The 27,138-nt window shown below is 37.1% G+C and overlaps 2 protein-coding genes and 1 long non-coding RNA gene across 3 annotated transcripts; 2 read left to right on the top strand and 1 right to left on the bottom strand.

Annotated features, from left to right (window-relative positions):
• Positions 1–1,088: 1,088 nt before the first annotated feature.
• Positions 1,089–27,035, bottom strand: LOC139142565 (cytochrome P450 3A29-like). Its single transcript, XM_070712545.1, has 11 exons — positions 26,933–27,035; positions 25,824–25,917; positions 25,016–25,068; positions 24,685–24,781; positions 24,066–24,182; positions 23,427–23,515; positions 23,019–23,167; positions 22,352–22,485; positions 20,508–20,648; positions 19,841–20,199; positions 1,089–1,338 (listed from the first exon to the last, which is right to left on the bottom strand). The coding sequence occupies exons 1-11, from the start codon at positions 27,004–27,006 to the stop codon at positions 1,170–1,172; spliced, it is 1,476 nt and encodes a 491-aa protein (XP_070568646.1). The 5' UTR covers positions 27,007–27,035; the 3' UTR covers positions 1,089–1,169.
• On the top strand, positions 4,384–15,702 carry LOC139142569 (dapdiamide synthesis protein DdaC-like). Its single transcript, XM_070712549.1, has 5 exons — positions 4,384–5,029; positions 7,179–7,390; positions 9,052–9,286; positions 9,992–10,167; positions 13,940–15,702. Exons 1-5 carry the CDS (start codon positions 4,666–4,668, stop codon positions 14,147–14,149), a joined length of 1,197 nt encoding a protein of 398 aa, XP_070568650.1. The 5' UTR covers positions 4,384–4,665; the 3' UTR covers positions 14,150–15,702.
• On the top strand, positions 17,987–23,924 carry LOC139142582 (uncharacterized). The gene is made up of 2 exons (XR_011554423.1): positions 17,987–18,162; positions 22,983–23,924. It is a non-coding gene; the product is annotated as an uncharacterized lncRNA (long non-coding RNA).
• Positions 27,036–27,138: the final 103 nt, after the last annotated feature.

Below are 27,138 nucleotides of genomic sequence, written 5' to 3'. Positions count from 1 at the left end.
TAAAGTTTTAATTCATATCCTAAACATGTTACATTGACAAAGGGGACGGTTGACGTAAACACATTGAAAACGAAAATATATCAGTAAGGGGCGATAGTTTTTAAGTCGGATAAAACCCTCGTACTCGGGCTCTTCTGGTATATAAAGTCCAACCCTACGATAAAATGTCTCGGCCTGCGGCCTCGACATTTTATCGTTGGGTTGGACTTTATATACCAGAAGAGCCCTCGTACTCAGGCTTTATCCTATACATAAGTCATAATAAGTGAATGATCTCATTCAGTCGTGTAAGTTTGCAAGTTTGTCAGTGGCAAACGGTGATAGACAATGCTCTATCATTGCTTTTTAAAAATTTTGTTCATGTTGAGGGCGCTCTTCCGGCTGCCAAACGGCGCCATCGCATAACAGCCTGTACGACATGTATCAGTCTGCCAAAGATTGATGAACAGTGTTGACATTCTCATTTCTCTCTCTCTCTCTCTCTCTCAACCAATTTCAGCATTACATTGCCTTCTTGGATTGAGCCGCGTTTGTCCAACTGTAATGGAATCTATAGGAAGGAGAGGTGTTAGAAAATGTGACATGTATGTAGAGGGAGATTAATCTATATTCTCACAAATGCCAACCATAGGATCAGTTGAATTAATTCATATGTCTCTCATTGCATGTAAATTCATTATTTGCACCCATTCTTGACAAAGGTAAATATGTATGCCCACTCCCCTTAGAAAGAAATAAATGGTTTGCAGAGGAAAGACTCTAAGAGGTCTCAGAGGTATAGTGCAGAGCAGTAATATTTCGTTAATGGGCTTGTTTGAGTTTCACTCTTTATGTAACTCTCATTTTCGACCACCGTATCAACAGATTATATTTTTTGGAACTCTGAAAATTCGACGTTTTCAATATCGTAATTATTTTTTTCTGGTCGAATTGTTGGAGTTATTACGGTAAGCCATGTCTTCGTTCCCTGCAAAATTGTTCTCAGATGACCATTAAATGATGCCACACACAAATGTTTCTTCTCTCTGCAGATTCTGTTGGACATTTGTCTGCTTACTAAAAATTACTTCACACAACCATGGTTGTACATCTTTACTATACATTTTGACAGTTCTCGAAGCTACTCTACATTTCTACCAATACATTGCTATGGTCACATAATCTTTCTTTCATACCTGTGTTTTCTCACAAGGTTCAAATTTAAACTTCTGCAGCACCCTGACCAATGCCAGCTTTACTTCCATCAATGCAAATCGCATACCGATGCAATTGCGAGGACCGTTGCCAAACGGCAGCCATGTGTAAGGGTTACGCTTTTCCTTTTCCTCCTTGGTGAACCTTGATGTTTTGGAAGAACAATAACCCAAGTGTGAAAAGAATCAATGATTATTCAATAGGGGAGAGTTCAATGAAATTTGAAGATGACATCAGTAACAATGTTGCAATGCTGCTTCACCTCACTACTGCTACAAGCGGTCAAAACTTTTTTCTTTTTCTTGATCAAAGTATGTCAATATATTAAGAAGAAACATGTGCGAACAGATAAATTAAGCAATAGATATGTCAATGGGATTTGATATTTCCTCCATCTCAATGTTTCCACAAGTACTTAAAAGAAGAAACCTAGCTGTCTCATGAAGGGGCTCTTTGTTATCGCCTATATCACAATGTGTATTATCTTTTATTGTGTATATTTTTCTGTTGCCATGGAAAGTAATATTAATGGTGAACATTAATGGTTCATTCTATAGTATACAAAAATTAAGCATCAATGTGCTGAGATACGATGACATATTTGATCTGTTGGCTTTAAATGTTCACACATTCTTCATACTGTAAATAGATAATTTCGATAAAATTTTCAAGGAACAATAACACATCTCCTAAATTTCAATCAAACAGTTTTTGCAAAACATGGTATATTTTTCACCTAAGATTTCTTCATTTGATACACATAGTCAGGGGTTGGTATGCACATTCCTATGTGGTTCAGTTTATTAGTGAGGTCGACGAGAGGGGTCCAATAGAGAAGCATCACTGAAGCCCTGAAAAATAAATCAATTGACGTTAGTACTCCAGTCTCCGGTGAGTTGAGCGATGATAGTGACGGCAGCCATGTTGCGTCCTACAACACTGCAAACGGTACTTACCGCCTGTACACTGAACGATGTAATGGCTGAAATAAGAGGTTTGACGAAAAAAATATCTACTCAAAATATATATATACACGCAAATAAAGATAGTAGATGACTGAGTACGAAAGTTAGCAGGTGTAGTTATAGAATTGCGTGGTGGAGTTCCATTCTCAATTTCATGCATGTAGATATGTACTTTATAGCTGTGGAAACGCAGCTATCTGTTGGCGGGTAGCGTGCGTCGCTATGCGAGTCAAAGATACTTTGGCGGGTTGACCTTTGACCCGCATAGCGACGCACGCTACCTCGCTAACTGACAGCTGCGTTTCCACAGCTGATATGTAATGTGCTAGAGGAATTGATATGCTAGTATTTTTCATTATGAATTCAAATTTGTTAGGCATATCATAAAGTGTGGTTTTATATTTTGCAGCTGGTAGCCTACGTAATACAATAAACAATTGTAGTGTATTCGATCGTTTCACTTCTGAATTTTTTACAGATCTGTTTGGTACTCTCCCAGTCATGTTATCATGTTATTGTAGAGTTTGAGCATTGGATACTGGAGAGTGGTTGTTAGAATACCAACTTATACATTTTGACACATTTTTCTTTTCGCATTCCAAAAGTTGACGATTTCCCCCTACATTTCGCAGGGTACGTACACATTCTCGTTACAAAAATGCAATTTTTGCAATTTTCGCTGTGTAGATCTTTTCCCGTTTTGACGACTCCTTATGGTATACTGTTGCTGCGAAAACGAGCCCTGCCACTCCTTGACATGTTCTTTTGGGAGTGGGGACCAAGCTACCCGAGTGGCAAAGGCTTCGGATTCGCAGCAAGGTATACTGTTGTTGCATTGTTATAGGAATGAGGATGATACCCAGGAGTCGACCATTAGACATGGGGGAGTTAAAACGAAAAAAAATCTGCAGAGCAAATATTGTTTCAAAAACTCTCTTTCTACTTTCGTAAATATTTCCACACGACCGGAAACTGAAAAAAGCATTGAATTCTTGGAGTGAAAAACAGCATGCCTTTGAGGGCGAATGTATGTCACCTTTCTGACCATTCCCTCTCAAAATCGAGTGGCCCATCCTAATTGCCAGTAAACGAATGGTAGTGTAATTTTTTGATGACGTCAATGGGTTTGTCAAGCAGAGCTACTGCTGAAAATGGACCTGTTGAAACTTCTATAGTAGTTATCTTCAGTGATTAAAAGCTCCATAAGCTGTATCTTTTAGCTATTTTTTTCAGAACTTTTGTTTTGTGGTTTCCCTACACTTTCTGCATTGAATCCCTCAATTGTTATTGTTGAAAAATATATCAAGTCCGGACTAGAATTCATTTGTAAACAATAAACAATGATCACTACACACATACGAACTGTGTTCACAAAAAGAATACTCGAAATTTCAGCATGATAAACGGATTAGGGTCAGACACGGTAGTTGATATACAGAAGCAGAATACTGAAAAACTTGCCACAAGTTACAGCTTATGTTACAGCTTGAATACTTTAGTTTTGCTTCTTGGAAGGCATATTGTTCGGTACATAATCATATTATTAGGTTATTTCTCATTGCAAACTATACGATTCACCAGACATACTTCTATTTTGTTGGTCAAGAAAATAACAACAAAATCAAAGTTTTGAACCTTTGCCCGCACTTTTAATATATATGTACAGGCACTTATAACTATTAAAATGTTTTCTTTTTGTAAAAACCTATTTTCTTTGTGTAAAAATCTATTTTTTGTGTAAAAGAAAATGGATGTTACAAAATGAAAATTAAAAAAAGAAAATGGTTAGGTTTTTACAGAAAGAACATGTTTTTTACAAAAAGAAAATAGGTTTTCAAGGATATCGCATTTCTACCCACACTTTAACACGAAGTCAGAATTTAAGCATTGCTGTTCTGGCTTCCGTATACGTATACATAGCTCAAGATATTGGGGACTGTGTGGGCTTTATTTTGTGTCCATACATATAATGGCATCGCCTCTGACCAGCCATGCATGCCTGATGGAGGTTAGAGTACTAACGGTGTCATATGGAACCGGTCAGAGACAATAACCACCTAACCTGACGCCGCGTATCGCATTATGAATCGTTTGTAGTCCACCCACTAACACCAGCACAGCCATGCCAGTCACCCTCAATGACAGAAGTTTCAAGGTCACTCAACTAATTTATAAGTCTTCTGCTTCTAACTGTTTACCGATGCACGCACACCGTTTTTAGTAAGTTTTTAATGCATGGAGTAAAATGTAGCATGGCGTGAACTGTCTGTTGAAATTTACATATTTATTAATGAGCTACTGATCTTGATACACTCTACACCTCCAACATGTGAACATGAAGAATCGCGGAATCAGGTGACATTCGGCGATATCGATGCGCTCTGTGTAACAGGCGCTCAACTTCTGAGGTATATACATAGACACATACACGTAAAAGTGTAATACTTGTCCAACTAGCTCTGCAGAGAACCAGACTTCCAAACGACACAGAGTTTGAGCAGTCAAGATGCTGTCGAATTTCAGAGTGCTGACGAGATGGACAAACTGCGCAAGTTTACTTTCATGTTCGGAAAACTTCACAGTCGGGGTGAAAGTGTATTCCGTCGGGACAAGAACTCTTGCAAACATGGCCAGCAGCTCGCCTCGTTTGGTAGCCGGTGACGTACCTATGTACACGGCAAGCGCGCTCGCAGGAAGGCCCTACTTTCCCGGCGCCGACAGGAAGGACTTTCCGGCCTACGTGGGCAGGCCACGGCGGAACTTCCCGATGATAATTCGTCCGGAAGATGAGAAAAGCGCTCTCGATTTCGGAATAGAAGAATGGGCCAAACTTTGCAAGGAAAGAATAGACAGCTTGCTTGCAGAGGCAGGTTAGTATTGTATAAAACAGGGCCGCACCTGGACGCATCACGCCACCTTAATTCAATAGAATCATTAACCTCGATTTGAACTGTCCCGGGCCGGTGTGCGGTCACATCCAATGCAGAAACTTTTGAAAAATTCGCTATCAAAATTATGTCATTTGCTGGCATTCGAGGTGAATTTTAAGGCATGATGGCCATGATTATGAAAGTACAACATCAAAGTTTTCTGCAACGCAGTTAAAAAGGGATTTTTTTGACAAAAATGTGAAAAGCAACTGTATAGTGGTCATATGGGGAGAGGTCGCGTCAGTGAGTTTCTTGTTTTTACACTCGCAAAGTAAAATCTTTCCTCCTTTGACGCTTGTGTCGCATCGCGGCCTCAACTTTCCTAAACCATTCTATAACTTTCAAACTATCAAAACACGGACCAGCTTCTGTCCGTTTTGGACGTGCCTGTACCATCGCTGTTATGTATCTTATTCATTTGATATTTGGAACAAACCCTCAAACGATATTTTGAATGCGATGTGTGCATTACAAAATAGTTTACATTGTCAAGTAAAACAGTCAGCGAAGCTGAAGTCCCGAAGCGTGCCCGTGTGAAAACCACGTCAATGGTCATTCTGCGATAGCTCCAGTAGGCCGTACAGTCTACGAGACAGCCTGGTTATTGAAGTGCGCAGATGACTAGATCCCATTATTAGGCACTGCCCAGTTTTCAGATTCTGCCGACAAATTCTTGACATGTTATTGACAGTGACTCAACATTTACAAGCCAAATATAAATTTGTCAATCACTAGTAATCATGCGCATAACAAGATGTGTGCTAGCCGAGCCAATATTTTCAGTCTGCTGCCGAGGCACCCGGAGAACTGACATTGAGCGAAAACACGTGTTTAATATCAGTAATGAAATATTATATGATACAGTGTCTTTTACAAGCACCCCCTTCCTGGTGAGACGGAAACCTTGAAAGGCGAATAAATTTCATTTATGATTGATTGATCCAAATTTCAGGAATTTTATTGTTACTTGGAGATGGCGCCAGCAATGTTGAATATAGGAAAGGTTGTGCCGGTTAACGAGTCTGAGAGAGATGTTTTAACTGTATTGGTAGCAGTAGTTTGCATACTACTCAAGAGCAAGTACCCGTGCATTCCAGATTTTAAAAAGATAGGACCCCCGAGATGGCTGATTACCTATGTTCATTAATACACATTACCTGAGAACAGGTATATTTTTCAGACGTAAAGGCCCAATCGTTTGAGAAGTCCAAGCAATGCTTTCAGCAACTATGCTCCATACTGAAAGAAAGAGGTCCTTTATCTTTAAACTAATTATACCGAGTTACTGTATCGCCGAGCTTTAGATGTTGTTGTTGCTGCTGCTTCTGTTGTTGTTGTTGCTGTTGTTTCCTACAACTGTGGGGTCAACGCCGAATGGAAATCCAGATAATTAGACTTATGAGACGCAGTTTTAGCTTCTTGCAACTTACAACTATAACCCAAATTCCCAAGTCGCAGCCGAAGTTCCAAATCGTCATGTGGCCAAGCGTCCGGTGTAGGCTCCAAAAACACTCGTCCTCGCTTTCATGATGAGGAGATATCTTCATTACAAATTTCATTTTGGATTCCTTGTTACACCTTTCCACAATGACGAAGAATCAATTTCGGTGAGACACATTGGATTGCAAGAGATGCAATTTAAACACGAATATATCTTGAAAGACATGAGAAACCCGTACCGAAGGCAGGTGGAAATACGACTGAAATATTACTTCATATTGTGGAATTTTTTCGAACGTTACAGTGAATTTCGCTGTAGTTTGCGATCGATCGTGAAGAACATTAAGGGATCTGCAACATAGTTGTAGGCAATTTTCCAGCGCAAAAACGGTTGATTTAAGACATTATGTCATGTTTACACAATTGCAACTACTTTAGGATTACTGTTAAGTTCCACAATATTACTATAGTTTGTTAAGAACGCTTGTAAATCAAAAGAGAGTTAGCTCGAACATCTAATTATCATTTTCTAAGATATAAAATATTTTACATAGTAAAAAACTCACTTGCAATGCCTAGCCTCATACAATTGTCGCATAGTTGATGCAATCTTGCACTCTGTTGTTCACCTTGGTTTTTGTCTTGACAGGAGCCATCCTATTTCGGGATCTCCCTCTCCACACCGCAGAGGATTTTGGGAAGTTTGTCAAGGGACTGGGATACTCGTCTTTGAAATACAGGGGCGGCGCCGGTAGACGGGATTTGGTCACGGAGAACGTAATGACAGCCAGTGACGAGCCGTTGGAATTGACCATAGAGTTACATACAGAGATGGCTAATCTGTCGTATTTCCCGAGAAAGGTATGAGGGATGGATAATATATATCTTGGGGGTCAAGAAGGGGGGGGGGAGTTTGCATAGCAGAAATTGTGATACAAAATATTTTGCAGCCATATCGATTAAAAAATATTCACTGAAACCAGGCAGATAAAATGAGTGTAAATTATTGTCATCTGCACAAAAATAATCGAGATAATATTTTGTCAAATTTTGGAACGCGAAAACGAATGCGCATCAGAATCCTCAGGTTGGCGCCGGCAATCCCCCCGGAGATGTAACGGTGATTCCCTACGTACATATTTTTGTCGCAGAAATTGAAATGCCATGAATTTAAGCTATTTGAAAACTTGGGAATATAAACTTAAGAGAGAGCATGCCTTTGCATCAATACCAGTGTTCTCCACGGCGCCTTTGAAGTGGGCGGTGCGCCCACTTTAATTTCACGGCCGCCCAGATAGAAACTGAGCCGCCCAGTATAACTTTCGGCCGCCCATGCCTTTGAAACCTGCCGTCAGCCATTGTTCTGAGGTGGCGGGTTTGGTTTACGGCAATGTTTTATGCCGTTCTTTTGTTTGTTTGTTTATTTAATTTCAATAAAGTGTTAATAACACAAACACATCACTGATAAAATCGTAATGAGGCTGAGTGCGGTGACCAGGGACACAAGTTCAAGTGCACGTTTGATATCTTTTTTGCATTCTGACATTTTGCGACCAAAACATCACCAGGCGCATGTGACGTACATTTACTACTTTCTCATGGGGCAAAACGAGACGTTTACAAAATACGTTAATATAATCCCACCTTGTATAATAATAGAATGTTCCGATTACAATATGAGATACATATATTACATCATCTTGAATGCAAAGATCCTGCTCAGGTTTTTTTTGTGACGTCATGGCTTATACTGGTTTTATGGGCAAATTTCCAAATATTCTATGAAAGTGGACTCGACCTTTATTTGTAATGACTTTTCAGGCAAAACGATGTATCGTTTCGCAAAAGTTATGGTCGGGAGGATTATGAACAATATCGGCCACTGAGCGAATCAAGTTGACTTCATGGGGTTGAACTGGAAAGAGTATCGCTAATTTAATCGAACAATTTAAGAAATAGTTTTTTTGAAAATGAAGAATAAAGATTTCCAGTATGCTACACGCCAGGAAAGTTCTGAAGGATGGTAAACAGTATGCGTATCGTTTGGTTTGAAATACTGAACTTAAAATCGTCATTTTGCTGTGTGACAGAATTACCGAATGAATTAAAACCCTTTGAGCGCCAAAGAAAACTTTTGTCGCCTACCTAAAATGTACCCAAGTCAAATTTTTTCAGAGTTTTGCTAAAATTTTGATGAAAATCTGTAGCAAATGAAATGTGATGTCCATTTGCTCCAAAATAATAAAAAAATACAGAAAAGTTCATAAAAATTGTTAAAATGTTGCACTAAAATTTTGGTGGGAAAAATGACAGCACTCACAGAGTTAGACATTCCTGTCACCTCCGAGTCGGCAGCTGTATCTTATAAACTCAAAAAACTGAATTAGAAATATAAAAACGATTTGTCGCATGATTTGGATGGGAAACAAATTTTCATCTTGGGTGTTATGGCTGAGCAAAACCTAACATTTATTCCAAATTTTACTTCAACTTTATAATTTTATTCCATGTATCGTTTACAGCTATTGTTCTTCTGTGTAAGACCTCCCGAGGATCAAAACGGCGGAGAAACAGCGATAGCTCACTTTGGCGAAGTGCTCAACGAACTCGACAAGCTGTTGATGGAAAAGTTAAACAGGAAAGGCGTCCGTTACTACAGAAACATTTGTGACAGGTCGCGTAGTAATTACGTGTATTGGCAGAACGTGTTCATGACAGAGGAAAGGGTAGAGGTTGAAAAATTCTGCCGCGAACAAGGCAAGTATATTCATGATATTTTTCACAACGGCTATAGCAATCATTAAATTATTTAATGTAAATAGTTATTTATTACCCTTACTTTTTATTAAAACAGAACGCATTTCGGGAATTATTTTTTGTTTGTAAAAGTCACAATTTTAATTTTTCCCCTTGGTTTGCAGCAACTGCATGCAATAACTCAATTTGAAACCAGGAATGAAATTCCCACAGTCTTGATTTTGTGAAAGTTTTAGGTACAGTAAGTACACGATGGCGGTTTTGAGTTTCAAATGTCGGTCAATTTACAGTACTTTTCCTTAATACTTATTTATTATTTAATGGAACGGTCAGCCAATTTTTGTCCTTATAGAGATAAAACCAAAACTTTATTTTTCAATGTGCGCACTTAGTCTACCTTTACAGGGGGAATTAGAAAAAGCTTCGCATGTCACAACTTTCCCTGTTGTTGAAAGCGATCGTCCATAACACGTCAAAAAGTTGTCGTGTAGGGCTCTACAGTCAAGGAAATTAATATTTACTAAGTCTTGCATTGCGCCGTCTCGGAAGGTGTGGGGAAAGGTACGGTGGCCTACAAGCTTGGAAGAGTTTGCAGGTACAATTGTCTCTAAGAACCCGAATTTCCAGATGAAAGACACATGCAGAAAGGCACGGGGTTTCATCCAACAATTGTTGATCATCGTTTGTGTTCCATGAACCATACAGGGTACGAGTTCAAGTGGAATGATGACGACTCACTCACTTACTATTACTCTCTCCCGCCAACCATCACACACCCTGTCACCAAGGAGACCATATGGTTCAACCAGATCACCAGTCATCACGCTAGCTTCTTCCACGCCCATCCAGATTACGAGGACGATAAGAGATCGCTGACAAAGGTATAGTAACTCAAACTTGTGGGGGCCGGGGGAGGGGAGCTGGAGTTGAAACTCAAGTTCAGGACAAAGCTCCTAGTGGATGATCTACTTTTAAAGATTACTTGTATAGAAATAAAGGGTTTGGGAAAAACGGAAATTCATATTTTATGGTTATTTGAAGAATTGTCCCTCCGAATGGTCAATTATACTATTGCAATTTTTTCCGAAACTGCAACAATTGCATCTTCAACAGATTATTTTGCATTTTGATTTTCAGTGCCTATTGATTTATAAAAATATGACTACAATTGTCTGACAGTTACGTAAGCCCCCCCCCCCCGAATTTCGCCGAAGGCCTTAAAACCCAATGAACTAAACTATGAAATATGAAGAATTGTTTGAACGAAAAGTTGGTGTTTTTCCCTATCATGTAAATGTCAGAAAAATTAACCAATTTTGGACAAAACAGAAAAACCCATCACAGCCTAAGTTGATATCGCACCATGAGAGAAAGGTCCTATGAGTTCTTTTGACAGTAAAGTACTTACAGCAAAGAACAAAGTGGAGCGGAAGACTCCTGTCCATGAATAAACTGATTAATTGGAACGATTTGCTAAAATAAATGTATGTTCGAAATTCTGACCGGCATAGTACTTTGAAATGTTATCACCAATGATGTAAAAAGACCCCCTCCCCCTCAAAAAAAAAATCACGTGTCTAGGCATTGTGTCAAAAACAGCAGGAATAAACTAGTACTAGTAACCCACAGAAAAAAAAATGTCTGCTTTTTGCAGAAGCTTCTTGTGCTATATAAACCAACTGGTCTAGAATCCATTCGCATTTTCAGTGCCCCTAACTTATCGAAACGGCGAGTAAATTCTAGATACACAAACCTACAATCACGATCAGCAATTTTGGTTTCATTATAAAAAATGAATATAATTTAGCAGTGGCCTAGTTTAGCGCCCTCTGACTGCCGAATGCAGTGTAAATTGGGGCATAGTTACATTAGAATGTACGTCACTCGTCATCGTCTAGATAACATTTAAGTCTTGATAACATGCATAGCGCATGTTACTGCGGGTTATTGTACTTTTCGACACAATACCAGTCCAAAAACTAATGACTGTTAAGGTTTTCCTATTTCTGCAAATGATAGAATGGCGTATGATTTTTGAGAAAATCAGAATTGAGAAAACAGGATATAAAGGTATAATTTCACTCCATGTAGAATGCGTCTCGAAAGTGAAAGACTTAAGGTTTTGCTACAACTTTCCTCAATGAAACTTTCGACTGCTCTCTTATACCAAATCAAGAATAAAAATCAGGGGTCAATGTGCAAAGTATGATACTAGAGGAACAAATTGCCCAATATTTACTGATGTCTGAAATTCAACATGGCCGCCATCACAGTGTTAAGTCCAATGGGCAAAACGAAATTTTCGATATACGAAAACTAAGATAGTGAAAAGTTTTCTTACACCAAGAGCTTTAAAATGAGCCCTACAAGAGGTAGATCAGAAAAGAATTGTAAAAGTTTGAGAGTCCGAATATCTGTCCCGAGGCACATCACATAGGAAGGTGACTCATTAGAATCGGCCAGTTATTTTTGCCCGGTCCAACACCTGTTCAGACATTATAAGGGATTTCTTTCTGGATCTTATGGAAGTAAGAATAAGGATATGAAGCCTTGTTTTCCTACTAAGGTATGAAATATTTTCGGGGTAGGGACAGCATGCATACCTGCTTCTTGGGAATTCAATTTTTTCCTATCCAATCAGTTTTATTACAAAGTAGAAAGATTGAGCTAATTTCGACAACTTTCACTTCGTTTGGATGTATCAATCTGATACTACAACGTATCTATTGTGACCTATAATGGCCCATCCCCTATCGTTTCTGTGTTTCCGAGAGAAGGTACCACGTCCAGCCAGTACTAGCGTCGGTCCATATAAGAGAACCGTAAGTACTGGCCGTCACAGACAATTTGTAAAGTTAAAAATCAGATATAGAGATTGATAGTACTTTAACAAAGTTTGATCGTGTATTATTTTGAAGTATGTCTGCTGCCTTTGCCTCTATGTAGATCGTCCGAATGAAGCTAAGGCCGAGCTTCATTTCCTATATCTCATTTCACATATATTGGATAACCACGTATATATATTGTATTTATTAATCCTCCAAAATGCGTTTGGTATATATTTTCTTTGTTCGAGAAAGTTGTCAATGTCAATTGTAACTGCATGGATGTTCGCACTTTCAAAATATGTCGCTTAAGGTAGTTTGTGCCTCGAAATCGAAAACCTGAATTTTTTTCGCGAACTTTCCGTAAGAGAACTTGAAATCACATATTTCTTTCGAAATTAAAAAAATAAACATTTGCAGACCCCGTGCTGACTCTGGATATATAGAATTAAAAATCAACAAATATGTCTCGATAATTGAAATTCAATATAGGCATCATCGATTTCCACACAAATAAGCCGGTTAAAATGGTATTTTTCCTACGAGCTTCAAAATGAGCCCCATGGAGTGGTATAGACCAAAGCGGTATTGCAAAAGTTTTAGAAACCGAAGTTTCATCTTCTCTTTGAATTTGCTTAGTCACTGTATTCTTTGAGATAGTGGCATGAGTGGCATGGGTCATAGCTTGATCCAGTTCTTACATTTTGTCGGTCATAGATACGGTTTTGTTTTTTGGCAACCTACGCTACCAACCGCATACACCTTGCCGCACACAGAGGGCGTTATCGTATCACTCTCCTTCAAGTCACACATCAGGGGGGGTTTGTTTGTCCCAGTTAGAAAGCATTTCCAAATCTGACCCACGAAAGCAGCGTCGATGAGAGATGACGCTTTTAGCGTGAGACTCTGTCCTTGAAATATCAACCAATCAACATATTTTGTTGTGTTTCAGCGTTCGCCTTTAAAAGTACACTAAATCTCATTTTTCACGGCTTACACAAAAGGAACATGCAAATTATGACATCATGTTACACGCTGAGTTCAACAAATCATGTCAAGGACATTTCAGGTCTTCGCTGTCAATCATCAACATCGATGTCCATAGTACCGCAGTTGTTCTAGTATCAGTTCAGCCTTCCAAAGTCTGGGCTAACGTCCTCCAAGTAGGGCGAATGATTTTCCAGTCCACAAAGTAGTATAATCGTAAGACTGCTGTTTTATACATTTCATCATAATATTGTCATTTGCTGCAACATCGCTGACATCAGCAACTCAAACAGTTCTGAATATCATCCATATTTAAATTCCGATTTTCTCAATATTGATTCTGCCTTCCTTGCACTCTCTCACGAGGAAGTATGCTGCTTCTTGCGATCTTCAACTTTAATACAATGCTACAATCTTAAAAGTAATAGTATTCATTTAAGCAAAGTATATCAATGAGCAGTTTTGATTATGCAAATTTTATGACAATCTTTATTAACGGACAATACTCATGTGCATTGGATAATACATATGTACTTAAGCGCCAGAATTCATATGACCAAATCCATCTCTAAGGATTGAAATAGTGACATTTTCGATGACAATATGGCTTAATAAGAAGAATTCAAAAGATTGGATGATGTTTTTGGTAGACAAAATGCAAAAAGATATATCTAACGGGATGTAATATCTAGAATATTTTTTCAATTAACAACCAGATCTAGTTTGAAACAAATGGCAATTTACTAGATCCATATTTAACCCATATCACCAAAGCTGACAGACAGTGTTTGACTAATCTACACTTGTATCATCTTTCTTTTGTCCGTCTGATTTCTTCCAGTACCCTTTTCACTGTAGCTTTGGAGACGGAGAAGAGTTCAGCGATGACGAAATCGCCCACATGCGACAAGTCCAGTGGACCAAAGCAGTTGGTTTCCACTGGCAACAAGGAGACGTGCTTGTACTGGACAATTTGACCACTGCGCATGCCCGTCTCGGTGTTCACAACAAGGATTCGCAGAGGAGAATTCTTGCCAGTTTGTTAGATTGAAGAATATGTCGAACTGCTGTATGGCTAGAGTACATTAGCTGTAACTTTAAATATATTTCCATTCTTTTTCGTGCTGTTTGTAAAGTGAATTTTATTCTTCTATTCCTCAAAATATGTCAAATGCCTTGTTTTCGACTTGTCAACTCGGCCTGTGCATGTAAAGTCTGATTTTACTCCGCACTAGATTAATATTTCACATTATACATAACGCGTTGTATTTTCAGTGCTAATTTATTTACTCAATTATACTTTCAGAACAAAAAACAAAAGAAAATATAGTATTGTGAAAGAAATATCATTGAAAGTTACGGCTACTTGCCTTTCAGCTAACAGCATATTGAAAAGGACAATTTTTGGGGGGGGGGGGGGTTGAGTTAAATTACACATCTAACGTTATACTCTGTTATTCCCACCGTTACAAATAAACATTAACTCAGCACGGATGAACAATATGAATTTTGGCGCCATCGAAATGAAAGTGTATATGCCTACTATTCGGGCATACACAATTTTATCTGAGATATATGATTTTTTTCGGAGCAGCCAGACCATATACATTTTTCGAGAATTTCTGTCCTTTCGGTCATGTTATTTTTGTTTCCCTTACAAAAGCAAGGCTGAACTCTTTTTTTAATAATTGCTACACCGCAGATTTTTCTCCTAGGTTGACAACCCTATTTCAAATGAACTGGTGATTAATCCCAAGCCTAACCCGCACATCATGACTAGTTTCGACAATAACGCGTTTTGACGTTGCTTTGCTAAGCGCGGGCCTGGATTTGTTTTGATGAAAATGCTTATCATTGTCATGAAAACGCTTGTCCAAAAGACTAGGGGATGAGGTTCAAATGATGAGCCAAGTGTAGAGCACATAACATTTAATTTACTATCACAACGGTGAGTGTGTAGAGTGTTAAGACTCATAGTATTGTTCCGTGTAGTAACGTTAAATATTCATAATATTATCAAACGGAATACAGAGACTTGCAATTTATAATAGATAAGCGTACGCGTGATGCCATAGAACAATGGATGAACAATGTCAAAAATATGTGACTTTAACGATAATCAGTTGACATTAATTTAAATACAATAGAGTGGTCCAGGTAGCATATAGATAGTGCAGTAGAGTTCATGCTGCAGCTGAGGTTTCCTGACTTCGCTCAGAGCGTCGCCATCGCCGCTCTCAAAAACACTGCTTCATTTTAGGCTTTTGCCGTGGTCGTAGACGCACACTTTAAGTTTTTAGATGAATATTACGATGAGCAAATTACACTTTAAACGGGGAATTTTACGCTGTGTGAGCATTAATGGGAATCTTCAGAATTCTTACACTAATTTTAAGGTAATATGTTTGTCAGAAACCATCCGAAATTGGAGTTTTAATATTGTTGTGTTCTAAATCGTAGATGCACTCTGGGTAATAATAACACGTAGACATCGCCATCTACAATAATGACCAAATACGCAAACGAAATATTAACGGCGCTATCCAGCCACTGAGTTAAAACTATTTACAAACGAAATAAAGGAACAAAACTTTCAATCAGTTATATGTGTATATCCGATGCTCTTTTTTGTCACAAACGCTTATAGACTACAATTTCGACTCCGCAAACGGTGTGCCCTCAAAGCTTCATTCAGGCCTCACTGCCTCGAGAAACTTCCCACTGACGTCAACATTTTTGCATATACATATACTGGTGTAAGGGGTTTCCTTAAAGAATTTTCGAGAAAATTGAATTTCGTAGATCGACTTAGCAGTTTGTGCAGTAGAGGGCGCACATTTTGAAATGTCTGACAGCATGCAACAATGAAAATCTGAACGGCTTGACTCGCAGTCGGACTATGTCGACCGTTTTGAGCAAAATCTTCGCACTGGAATTTAGAAGATGATCAGCCAGCTATTTCAGGTAGGGTAACATGAAAAGAACGTGACCACATAAACCCGGAACGAAAATGATTGGATCTCAGTCGCGACAGACATTTATTCTCATGATTTATATCAAACTACGCCTATACAAGCTGGAAAACTATTCAAATGCTTGCTGTCTTGCGTAGAGGTATAACTCATATTTAAGAGAAATACTGGAGGCGTCCAGTGGTACTGTAGTGAACTTACTGAACTGTTACTTTTCCAGTACTTTATGGCGATAAAGATCGAGAAGCCACCCCAAGCAAGGGACGCATGCGTAAATGCCATGCTACTGATTCTCCTTGCACATATCGTCTGTTTTCATCAAATCGAGTAGCTCGCTAGTACAGAATTACATGAACTCACACAAGTTCTTTACTTAAATTTTTAATTAGATTGCTTCAAATTTGCCAAATTACGATAAAAGAATCGTGAAAGCCTGCAAATAAAGCACAACACCAAAACAAAACAAAAACTGTCACTTTATTGTAGTAGACTCCGCTGACAAGTGACAATGATCAAATCAGTCATAGTCTTGCGTATAGCAGCACCATAGATCCTAGAGTCTATGGCAGTACCATAGACCCTAGAGTCCATGGCAGCACCATTGACCCTAGAGTCTATGGCAGCACCATTGACCCTAGAGTCTATGGCAGTACCATAGACCCTAGAGTCTATGGCAGCACCATAGAAGCTAGAGTCTATGGCAGCACCATAGACCCTAGAGTCTATGGCAGCACCATAGACCCTAGAGTCTATGGCAGCACCATAGACCCTAGAGTCTATGGCAGCACTAAATGACAGAGGCTGGCACCCTGCAAGCATTTGTTTGAAAAATAAATACACACAGCCCTGGAAATTGAATAACAATGGAACCTTGTAAAATACTGTGTACGCCTATTCATGGTCAAGGGCCACAGAGCACCTGTATATCTTTCAAAGAGGACATACTAGATATTTGGATTTCCTATCTACGAGGATAAAAGATATTATATGAATACCTTCAATTTGGAACAAACTACATTGTTTTTGATAGTCATGAGGAAAGAATTACTTTCAAGGCAACATGTTTGAAAAAAAATGATATTCATAATGACAATTTTTTAAACTTTATGATTGTACAAATCTGTATGATTCTGAGGAATAAAAAGGTAAATACATCAAATCTGTTGATTTAACATACAATTATTTTTATCTTGATATAACTTCTGATATTCATACATGAAATTGTTTGCAATCCACAAACGTCTGCTCTATCTTACAGATGTAAGTTTTGGCACTCTTTAGATTGGTATAAATTTTGTTCCAAAATTTTTTTAGGTTGTTTGATGGATTACTGGGCAGTATCCGAAAGCTATTTTCAGATTCATGCAAACATGTCAGAAAGTCTCCTTTTTCAGTAGAAATCATACACCATGCCAAAAACAACTTAACTTCTTTTCAAGTATGTTTGAAAAGTTGTGGGGATGTCTTTGTAAACTAAAGATTCTGCATAATTGCATCAAAGTCAGGCTGTCTAAAAATATAGTAATGTACTTCACAAACATCATTACTATTAGTAAAATAAACATATCTATCTAACTATCTATCTATCTATCTATCTATCTATCTATCTATCTATCTATCTATCTATCTATCTATCTATCTATCTATCTATATATATATATATATATATATATATATATATATATATATATATATATATAATATATATATATATATATATAAGATCATAATCAGTAAATGATTCAAGCACTCGTGTAAGTTTGTCAGTGGCAAAGTGATAAACAGTGCTCTGTTATTGCATTTTAAATACATTGTTCATGTTGAGGGCGCTCTTCCAGCTGCCAAACGGAGCCATCAGCTGACAACCTGTACGACATATAGTCAGTCTGCTGACATTCTCATTTCTCTCTTCTACCAATTTCAGCATTACATTGCCTTCTTGGATTAAGCCTCGTTTGTCCAACTGTAATGGAATCTATAGGAAGGAGAGGTGTTAGAAAATGTGACATGTATGTAGAGGGAGATTAATCTATATTCTCACAAATGCCAACCATAGGATCAGTTGACTTAATTCATATGTCTCTCATTGCAGGTAAATTCATTATTTTGCACCCATTCTTGATAAAAGTACATATAGTCCACTACCCTTACAAAGAAACCATGTTTTCCAGAGGAAAGACTCTCAGAAAAAAAAAGATGAAGACCTTTATAAAACAGGTCATTTTTATAAGCTATGTCTTCGTTCCCTGCACAATTGTTCTCCAATGACCATTAAATGATGCCACACACAAATGTTTCTTCTCTCTGCAGATTCCGTTGGATATTTGTCTGCTGACTAAAATTTACTTCAGAATTCCATTGTTGTACATAATTTACTAATACCTTTTGACAGTTCTTTAAGCTACTCTACATTTCTACCAATATGTTGTGACTGATGGTCATCAAATCTTTCTTTCATACCTGTGTTGTCTCACAAGGTTCAAATTTAAACTTCTGCAGTACCCTGACCAATGCCAGCTTTACTTCCATCATGCAAATCGCATACGATGCAATTGCGAGGACCGTTGCCAAACGGCAGCCACGTGTAAGGGTTACGCTTTTCTTTTTCCTCCTTGGTGAACCTTGATGTTTTGGAAGAACAATAACCCCAGTGTGAAAAGAATGAATGATTGTTAAATAATGGAGAATTCAATGAAAGTTGAAGATGACATCAGTAACAATGTTGCTTCACCTCACTGCTACACGCGGTCAAAACTTTTTTTCTTTTTCTTGATGAGATTTGATATTTTCTCCATCTCAATGTTTCCACAAGTACTTATATAAGAAGAGACCTAATCTGCCTCCTGAGGGCGCTCTTTGTTATCGTATTTATCAGACTATGTATCTTTTTTGTTTCCGTATATTTATTTTATGTTGCCACGGAGCTTGTGGACATATCTGCTATCGGGTTCACTCCATAAATACATCCTAACTATACAAACTATGTGCTGACATACGATGACATATTTGATCTGTTGGCTTTAAATGTTCACACATTCTTCATACTGTAAATAGATAATTTCGATAAAATTTTCAAGGAACAATAACACATCTCCTAAATTTCAATCAAACAGTTTTTGCAAAACATGGTATATTTTTCACCAAAGATTTCTTCATTTTATACACATAGGGGTTGGTATGCAAATTCCTATGTGGTTCAGTTTATTAGTGACAAGATGAAATATTAGTTTGAACAACGTTGCCTATACTTTGAAACAATCTTTAGGTTTGCTATCAAGATGTAAATAGACCTAAACTAACGAGGTCAGAGCAAACCTAATACAGTCATCCTCAAAATGTACCGTGAAACATCTCTGTGTGCACTGGACTTTTGTTTGAACAAGGAATATTGAAGTGTGAAAAATGACAGACTATAAAGCTGATGTATTTTTTGGGAAAGTTTGTATTCAATTTCATCATTTTTGACATGTAGTTGCACGGTTTTGTCAGCTTGCACTGTCCCCTGTTGATCCAGGGTTATTGAACTGCTGTATCTAAATTTAGTGCAATGTAATGAGAGAAGATCAATAACGAGTTTTCAACTTAGTTTACGGCTTTGTAAAATTCATGAAAATAAATTCTGAAGTGATTTCTTACTTGCTATAAGTTTGACTATGATGGTTACAAATGGTGCAAATTTGTTCCCTACACACCTTACTCTTCTTAGGATATGTTGTTAGAATGAAATATTTTGAAGTGTCAATGAATTGACAGTGTGAATGCATAAATACCTTTCTGGTATGAATTTGTTTGGATCTGGCCAGTAGTCGGGGTCCATGTGTATGGCATATATTGGTATTAAGATTCGCATATCTTTTTGTACGTGTACACCATTGATCGTACAACTCTGAGTACACAGCCGGTCAGATTTAACAGTCGGTGGATAAAGTCGCAGTGATTCACTGATCACCATGTCTAGGTACGACATCTCTTGTAAAGCTGCATAGTTGAGTTCGTCATGGTTTTCCATGATAGAGTCAATCTCGGAGATTATCTTATCCTGGGCATCTGGATTGACTGCAAGCAGATAGGCTGTGCAAGCCAGGCAGGTACTGGTTGTCTCGTAACCAGCAAAGAAAAACACAAAAGCCTACAAAAAAGAATTGCAGACAACAGGTATTATTGGTGAAGAGACTTACAGTCAACATTATACTTATCATTACATTATTTATTAACACTAAATCACTTTATGCCATACTATTTACTAAACTCAATTATTATTGGTCAACATAACCCTTTAAACCGACACTGACCAATAACAAACATCCTTACATCCTTCAGCAGCTTATGCCACATATGACCTATTAGTGTCAATTTTTATCGTCAATATAATCCTTCTACCTAATACTGACCAATAGCAACCATCCTTACATCCTTCTTTGACATATTTATACTCACATTGCCAATGATTTCTGGGTTGGTAAGACCGCGTTCTTTAAAATAACCGATGTCCTTATCTGTGAGGTGGTCTTCGTCTGGCATTTCAACTTCATCAAAGTCCTTGTGGGCATTCAGCATCAGCTGAAGGAAATCTATGTGCTGTGGAAGGAAAGATGTTCATTAATTTTAAAACTTCACAAAAACTCATACACTTATAAACCTGACAAGTCATTGACAATGACATAGTCCCCGCTTGTATTGGGATTTGTCAGTGGAAGTAATATGATGAACTTGAAAAAGAATTGCGGGTAAGACAGACCCGTCTATTAACGATCGCCAATATTGGATTGTATTGAAAACATGTAGACATTAGTATGAATGATAAAGGGTTATGTCCTTTTACCAAGTTGAACAGAATTTGGTAGTCATGTATTGGCTTTTGAAATGTCTAAATTCAACTAATCTCCAAGAAAGTGGTCCAGGCATGTCTGAGTAATGGCGCTTGACAAAAAATCAGAAGGCCAGATATGAACCAAAAATATCTCCGTGCTCAGCACAGAAGGGACTTACTATAATTACGAAAGTTCATAGAATATGCAAATTACTAATTAATTGATATGATATTCCTAAATGTTTTTGCACACTATTACAGCACTGAAAAAGCATCTGTATAAAGTTTCATCAATTTGCTGCAGTATTTCAAGACACATCACCTTAATTACGAAATTTCATCAAACATGCAAACTTGCATCTAATTGACATGCAGTGTTCTCCCCAGAGCAATTAAAGAATAGTGGCCGGTACTCTTTAATTTTGGTAAAACAATATAAATTATTAACATAACAATTAATTGTATTGTTATGCAAATTAGCCGCTATGCTATCAGGAATTCCTGGGGAGAACACTGGACATGATAATGCTAAATGTCTTTTCGTATTATTACAGTTCTGGTATATCAACATCTCTGTACTACGTTTCATCAAATTTGAGTCAGTATTTCTCGACATATGGTCTGAATTATGGATATCTATTGAATATGCAAATTAGCAATTAATTGGCAGAACACTGCCACATGGTCTTTCGTTCTATTAGTACAGTATCTCTGGAAACAGAACTCGTTTTGTAATTATGTAAATTAGCACTTATTAGGTATGCCACACCAAAAATAAGAAAACATGCATATGTGAGATAAGGTTTTATACTTGTGCCAAGTTTAAAAGAAATTGGCTCCGGCATTAAAAGAAATTGGCTCCGGCATGTCTGAGATATCTGCATGGACGGACTGACGGACGGACAGAGCCAAATCCATACTTTGACTCGGACTATGAAGATTGAACTGTACTAAACTACACCTAGCCAACATGGTGTGACTTTGAAATGTTACAGAATTCATAAATGTAAATTTTTGTTAATAAATGAGAATACATGCAAATTTAATGCAACTTTTCCGTGCAATTAACGTTAACTCAGGATTTAGACAAGGTTAGGACACACTATCTCAATTATTTAGATCTCAATGGATCAACTAACATTACTAAAATATATTACTTTTTAAATTATTTCTAGTATTGATGTACAAATGTAGTTTGTCATTTGAGTGACTTTAAGAAGACATAACATCCTTGAGGTAATATGTGGTGCTATAATTTTAATATTTTCCAGCAACAAGATATGATAATGCATGCAACAAAATATGTTAATGTTTACTTCAAAACAAGTTAGATGGCCTTCATACAATATTACGTGAATAAGTTTGGCAACAATTGCATGATTGTCCAATCAAAGAGGTTCATTCATATTGGTGCATTTTCAATAACAAAAAATACTAATGAGTTAGTGAAATGCACAGGTAATTTGCATACCTTGGTATCTCCAGCCTCGCTCTGTCGTATGTTCATTGCCTGTTCCGTTACTTCAGAAAAGAAATTCATCGCTTTTGGGGATATGACAGAAATGTCATACTTGTCGTAAAGTTTGCCCAGTGATGGAAAGAAAACTGAAAGCAAAAATACATAGCAAAATCTTACCAATTGAAATTCCTATATTGACACTGATAAATTGATTGATTGCAGTCTTTTCACTAAGGTTGGGAATTATAATGCCATAGGCGTATCACTTGGGAATGATGGCATTTCTGCTCATTTCTGATGCAATAATACATAGATATTTGATAAACTTACTTGACCCCTGAAGAAACAATTTTAGAGCCCCAGGAACATGTTCTGATCACCGATCTCGATGCAAACATTGTTAGTTTTTGAATGGAAAGATTTCAGTACAAGTTGTTTGTGTATTCAAAGGTGATTAAAATTAATATTCACATAAAGTGATAATTGGTTTAAATCCAAATAATTAGCATTCATGTGACCATTTTATGCTTTATATCACATTTTGTATTTACTGGTTTAATCATTCTTATTTTACATTACATTTTCTGTTCTTAAATGGCACAAAAACAATCAAGCTTTATATCATCACTTTTTACCGCAACAGAATCACAGAAAAGGCTGCAACAAATTGATCACTTACCTAACAAAAGTAACTTTGGATTGAAGACGTTGAGATTCAAGACAACCCTCATGTTAGTCACAAACGGATCATCGGGATTGTTCTGGGAATCCACCTCCAGGCCGAACGCTGCGCCAGCAATGCAATCCATGCTGAAACATCCAAAGGTTCTGATAACAGAGAGCAAAACACCAGGTATCAAATCACAGCACATCAAACCGTGGATAAAAACTTAGAAAAGGTTAAGTTACAGTTTGCTGATGGAAAGATGTTGAAGAAATTTCACAACAGACTTTAGATACGCTACAGAGAGTATATCATAAATATCACGGGTTATGAAATAGACTAACCAACAATTTACCCGTTACAACAATGATTTGAAGAAAGAAATAACAAACGAACAGAAAGTAGATCTGTCATTGTACATACATCTTCATATCAACATCCGTGCCTGCATCAACATTCTTCTGTAGATTATTCACCAAAGTATCTGTACAGTGATCGATTGTTTTCGACATCTGTCATCAAAGAGTTCAGAGATGGGTACATTTAAAAAAAAATACATCTCTGAGTTTATTTCTTATTTTCTAAAAACTGCTTTCTTGATTTTTTTAATAATGTAATGCTTTATGATTCAATCTTTTGATCTATTTTCAATAATATTCGCCCTATTTTTCAAAATGTGTCTTGTTCTGCTCCCAAATTCCTCGTTTTGAAATGACATTTTGTCAACCCTTTCACACAACAGGTGTATGTTTGTAATATCAGATGTTAATACTGACAACTTAATTTCATCTGTCAACAATAGCATTGCTTATTCTACACAACGTGTTGTGTTTGTAAGGCGAAAATTTTGTATTTTAACAGTGGTCTGGAAAAAGGAAAGAAATGTCATTTTTCAGAACAAAAAAATGAAAATATCAAAAACTTTCTGCTATTGTCTCTTTAATCTATCATTGAATAGTAACTGCCATACACATTGTGTGATCAATGAATGTGAGAAACCTTCACAGCTATGAGTTCAACCTATCTCCACTGACCTCTATTTGAACTTTGGCCCAGACTCACCTCCCTCATTTTGGAACCACTAAACGTCGGAGTCAGAACATTTCTTGCATACTTCCAGGCAGGTCCATACAGATCAATGATGCTATTTGAGATGGGCTTGATTTTCACTACTGCTTTCTGGAAAGAATAATTTATGAAAAAGATACATAGCCTGAAATTACCGATGCGACATGATTACAAGGTACATACTTTCTATTAAAAGACACAAAAAGTTGCGACAAAAATGTAATAGAATTCTGTTATTCAAGTCACAATATTTCAGAAAAAGTTATCAAGTGCGTGACATTGAAAAATTCAAAGCATTCAAAACAATACTTCTTAACATAATTTATCAATTTCCTCTAACCCTATACGCTATATGTAACCATTGTGTAGCCTGTTGCTTTATATAGGAACTAGCTGTTATTTTAGTAGTTTTGGCAACCGATGTAATTGCATCCTATACTATTATGTGGTCATCAGCAACATCAAATAAGTGAAAAAACTCCATATGTAAAATAAATTTTAATCGTTTGGTGAAATCAGTTCAAGTTACATATAATGAGTATGATGCTTTCCATGAAAATCCTTCAATTAACAGATGAAGAAATAATATTCCATGAATTTTTTTCTTACATACCCTTCTAATGTGGAAATTATTAAACTGTTTCACCAAAATCTCTTTCAACATGTCTGCATCTGAAACAACTAAACTTGGACTTCTTCCCAAAAACATCCTAAAAATAATTGAGGTTAGAATGAATGGCATAATTGAGATACATGTTGAACATGGTAAGTATCGAACCATGATAAAATTCTTCCAGTAATATTTTCTAATACAAGTTAAACATATTTGGATTTACATGATTGTACTTTTTTGAAGTTAATGGTGTTGCACAGTAATGGTGTAAAAGATCACACACACAAAAATTAAGGCATTTGAAATCTTTCAGATTTTTCCATCAACTTACCCATACAACCTTCCATATTCTTGGTTATATTCCAACAACTTTTGTGGAAAACCCTGAAAAGACGATAGAAAAGTACATTAGGCAGAAAAAGTTCTGGTTTGTTTCCCATCCTAGGTCTTTTACAAAGCTGGTGCAGCTATGCCATTTTTTGTACCTTATTTTTTCGTTTCCTAATAGAAACTATGCCTTCAATTAGTACAGTAATTTCATTTGAGCTCACCATATTTATTTTACACCATGAATCCAGCGGACTAGAAATATTTACATGCATGAGTAATTTGAACTAATTGCGTTTCATTAATTAATTAATTAATTTATTTATTCATTCATTTATCTATTCATTATTTACTTCAAGTCCTCAGATGCGAAGAGTCATTCTGGAAGATAATTTCCAAATTTATTAAGACATTAAATACTTTCTAAATTCCAAACTCGCTGACAAACATTAATAAGTTAATTAATTGATTAATTAATTATTTAATTCTGAACTCGTTGACATAATTGATTGACTAGTTGATTAATTAATCACTTAATTAAGTAATTGATAGAGCAATTATTTAATTAATTGATTAATTAATTGATTTGTTCTAATGCCTAATGGCATCAAGACGACATGGTGCAAAAATGTCATATGGCAGTTGCCTTGACCTCAGTGAACCTTGTCTTTTATATCTCTCTAAACCAATGCATGTGTTACCATGTGTAAATTTTATTAGTGACAATTGTTGTTGAAGTATGTAAATTCATTATAATTCTCATTATCAATAGAGAATATTTAGATAGTTTTTATTATTCACTATATACTCACTTTCATAAGGGAGAAAAATGAGCCAACCAATAGCAGTGGCTTTGGGCCAGGTATTCCTTGACTGCTGAACGTGGAGAAGGTCCATGTACCATAGCTGGAAAAATGGCAAGTCGAAGGAGAGTAGGTGGCTTGGGATTACATTACATTGACATTAATATTCATATTACAATTTTGCTTGACAGATGTGCACTGTACATGGACATTACGGCTCCAAATACAACATAGTGGTGTTTTACACCACAAAGTCTATTCCTCCAACATCTATACAAGGGACTATTTCGAAAACTATATGGTTATTAGATCTATTAAGCGCATATGAAATGAAATGACGTCATACCTTATACCTTTGACGCAGAAAGACGTTTTTCATGTTTGTACCAATAAAATAGAGTTATTGGAAAATAAATAATAAATTTACAGCCTAAGTCAAAATTAATTTAAAAGATTTAACAATAAACGCAATAGGTCAAACTACCACTCAGTCCTTCACGCGCATAGCTTAATATACATGTAAATTTTATTGAATAACTATTCGGGAAGTGCATACGACTGTATGAATTTGTGTTGGGGTGACCTCGAACTTTGTATCGATGGAGCTGTCAGTATATAGTGTACCCTGTATCTGTGTGAGTGGATTGACATTAACATTTCGGCCAAAAGTGACAAAATTTGGCCGGGGAGTCAGCGATCTGATTAAAATGCACCAATTGCTTCATTTTCGTCCATTGCTTTGTCCATTATAGTCGTCTTCCGTTGACCCTTATTTCCCAACATCAAGAATGGGACGGATTCAAGAGGTTTATGGCAAATATTGAATAGAAGGTATAGGGTCATGTAACGATAATCAAATTTTCACCAGACACTGGAAAGTTGGGCAGTGCTTCTGTTTCAGAGCAAGATTGAGGGTGGTCAATAGTAGTAATTCTACATTTGTGCCTATCAACCAAAATGCACAACGCCGTGTAGGGAGGTCAGAGTTACCGATTAACCTATCAATTTGGAAAATTGGGTTCACCGCCCGATCTGATGTCGACAGCAGCAACACTGGCACAGGACATCATCAAATCAGGAACAGATTGTCGAACATGAAAACCCTTCATCAAACTTACACGTATAACAGCACGGCACCCAAAATAACCAACCACAATGTCAGCGACAGGCCAAATATATCCATGTTGTACATTTCTGAATATCCTTCGGTTGTAGTTTGGACAGCAAGAGTTCAAGCTAAGGACACTGGATCCAAACACCGAACATGATTGGTCGAGATTACAGCACAGTTCAGACGTCAGCGGGTGTATGAACTTTGTTGCGG

The sequence above is a fragment of the Ptychodera flava genome, chromosome 10, assembly GCF_041260155.1.
Source record: "Ptychodera flava strain L36383 chromosome 10, AS_Pfla_20210202, whole genome shotgun sequence".
NCBI lineage: Eukaryota > Metazoa > Hemichordata > Enteropneusta > Ptychoderidae > Ptychodera > Ptychodera flava.
This window is presented reverse-complemented; position numbering and strand designations above follow the sequence as displayed.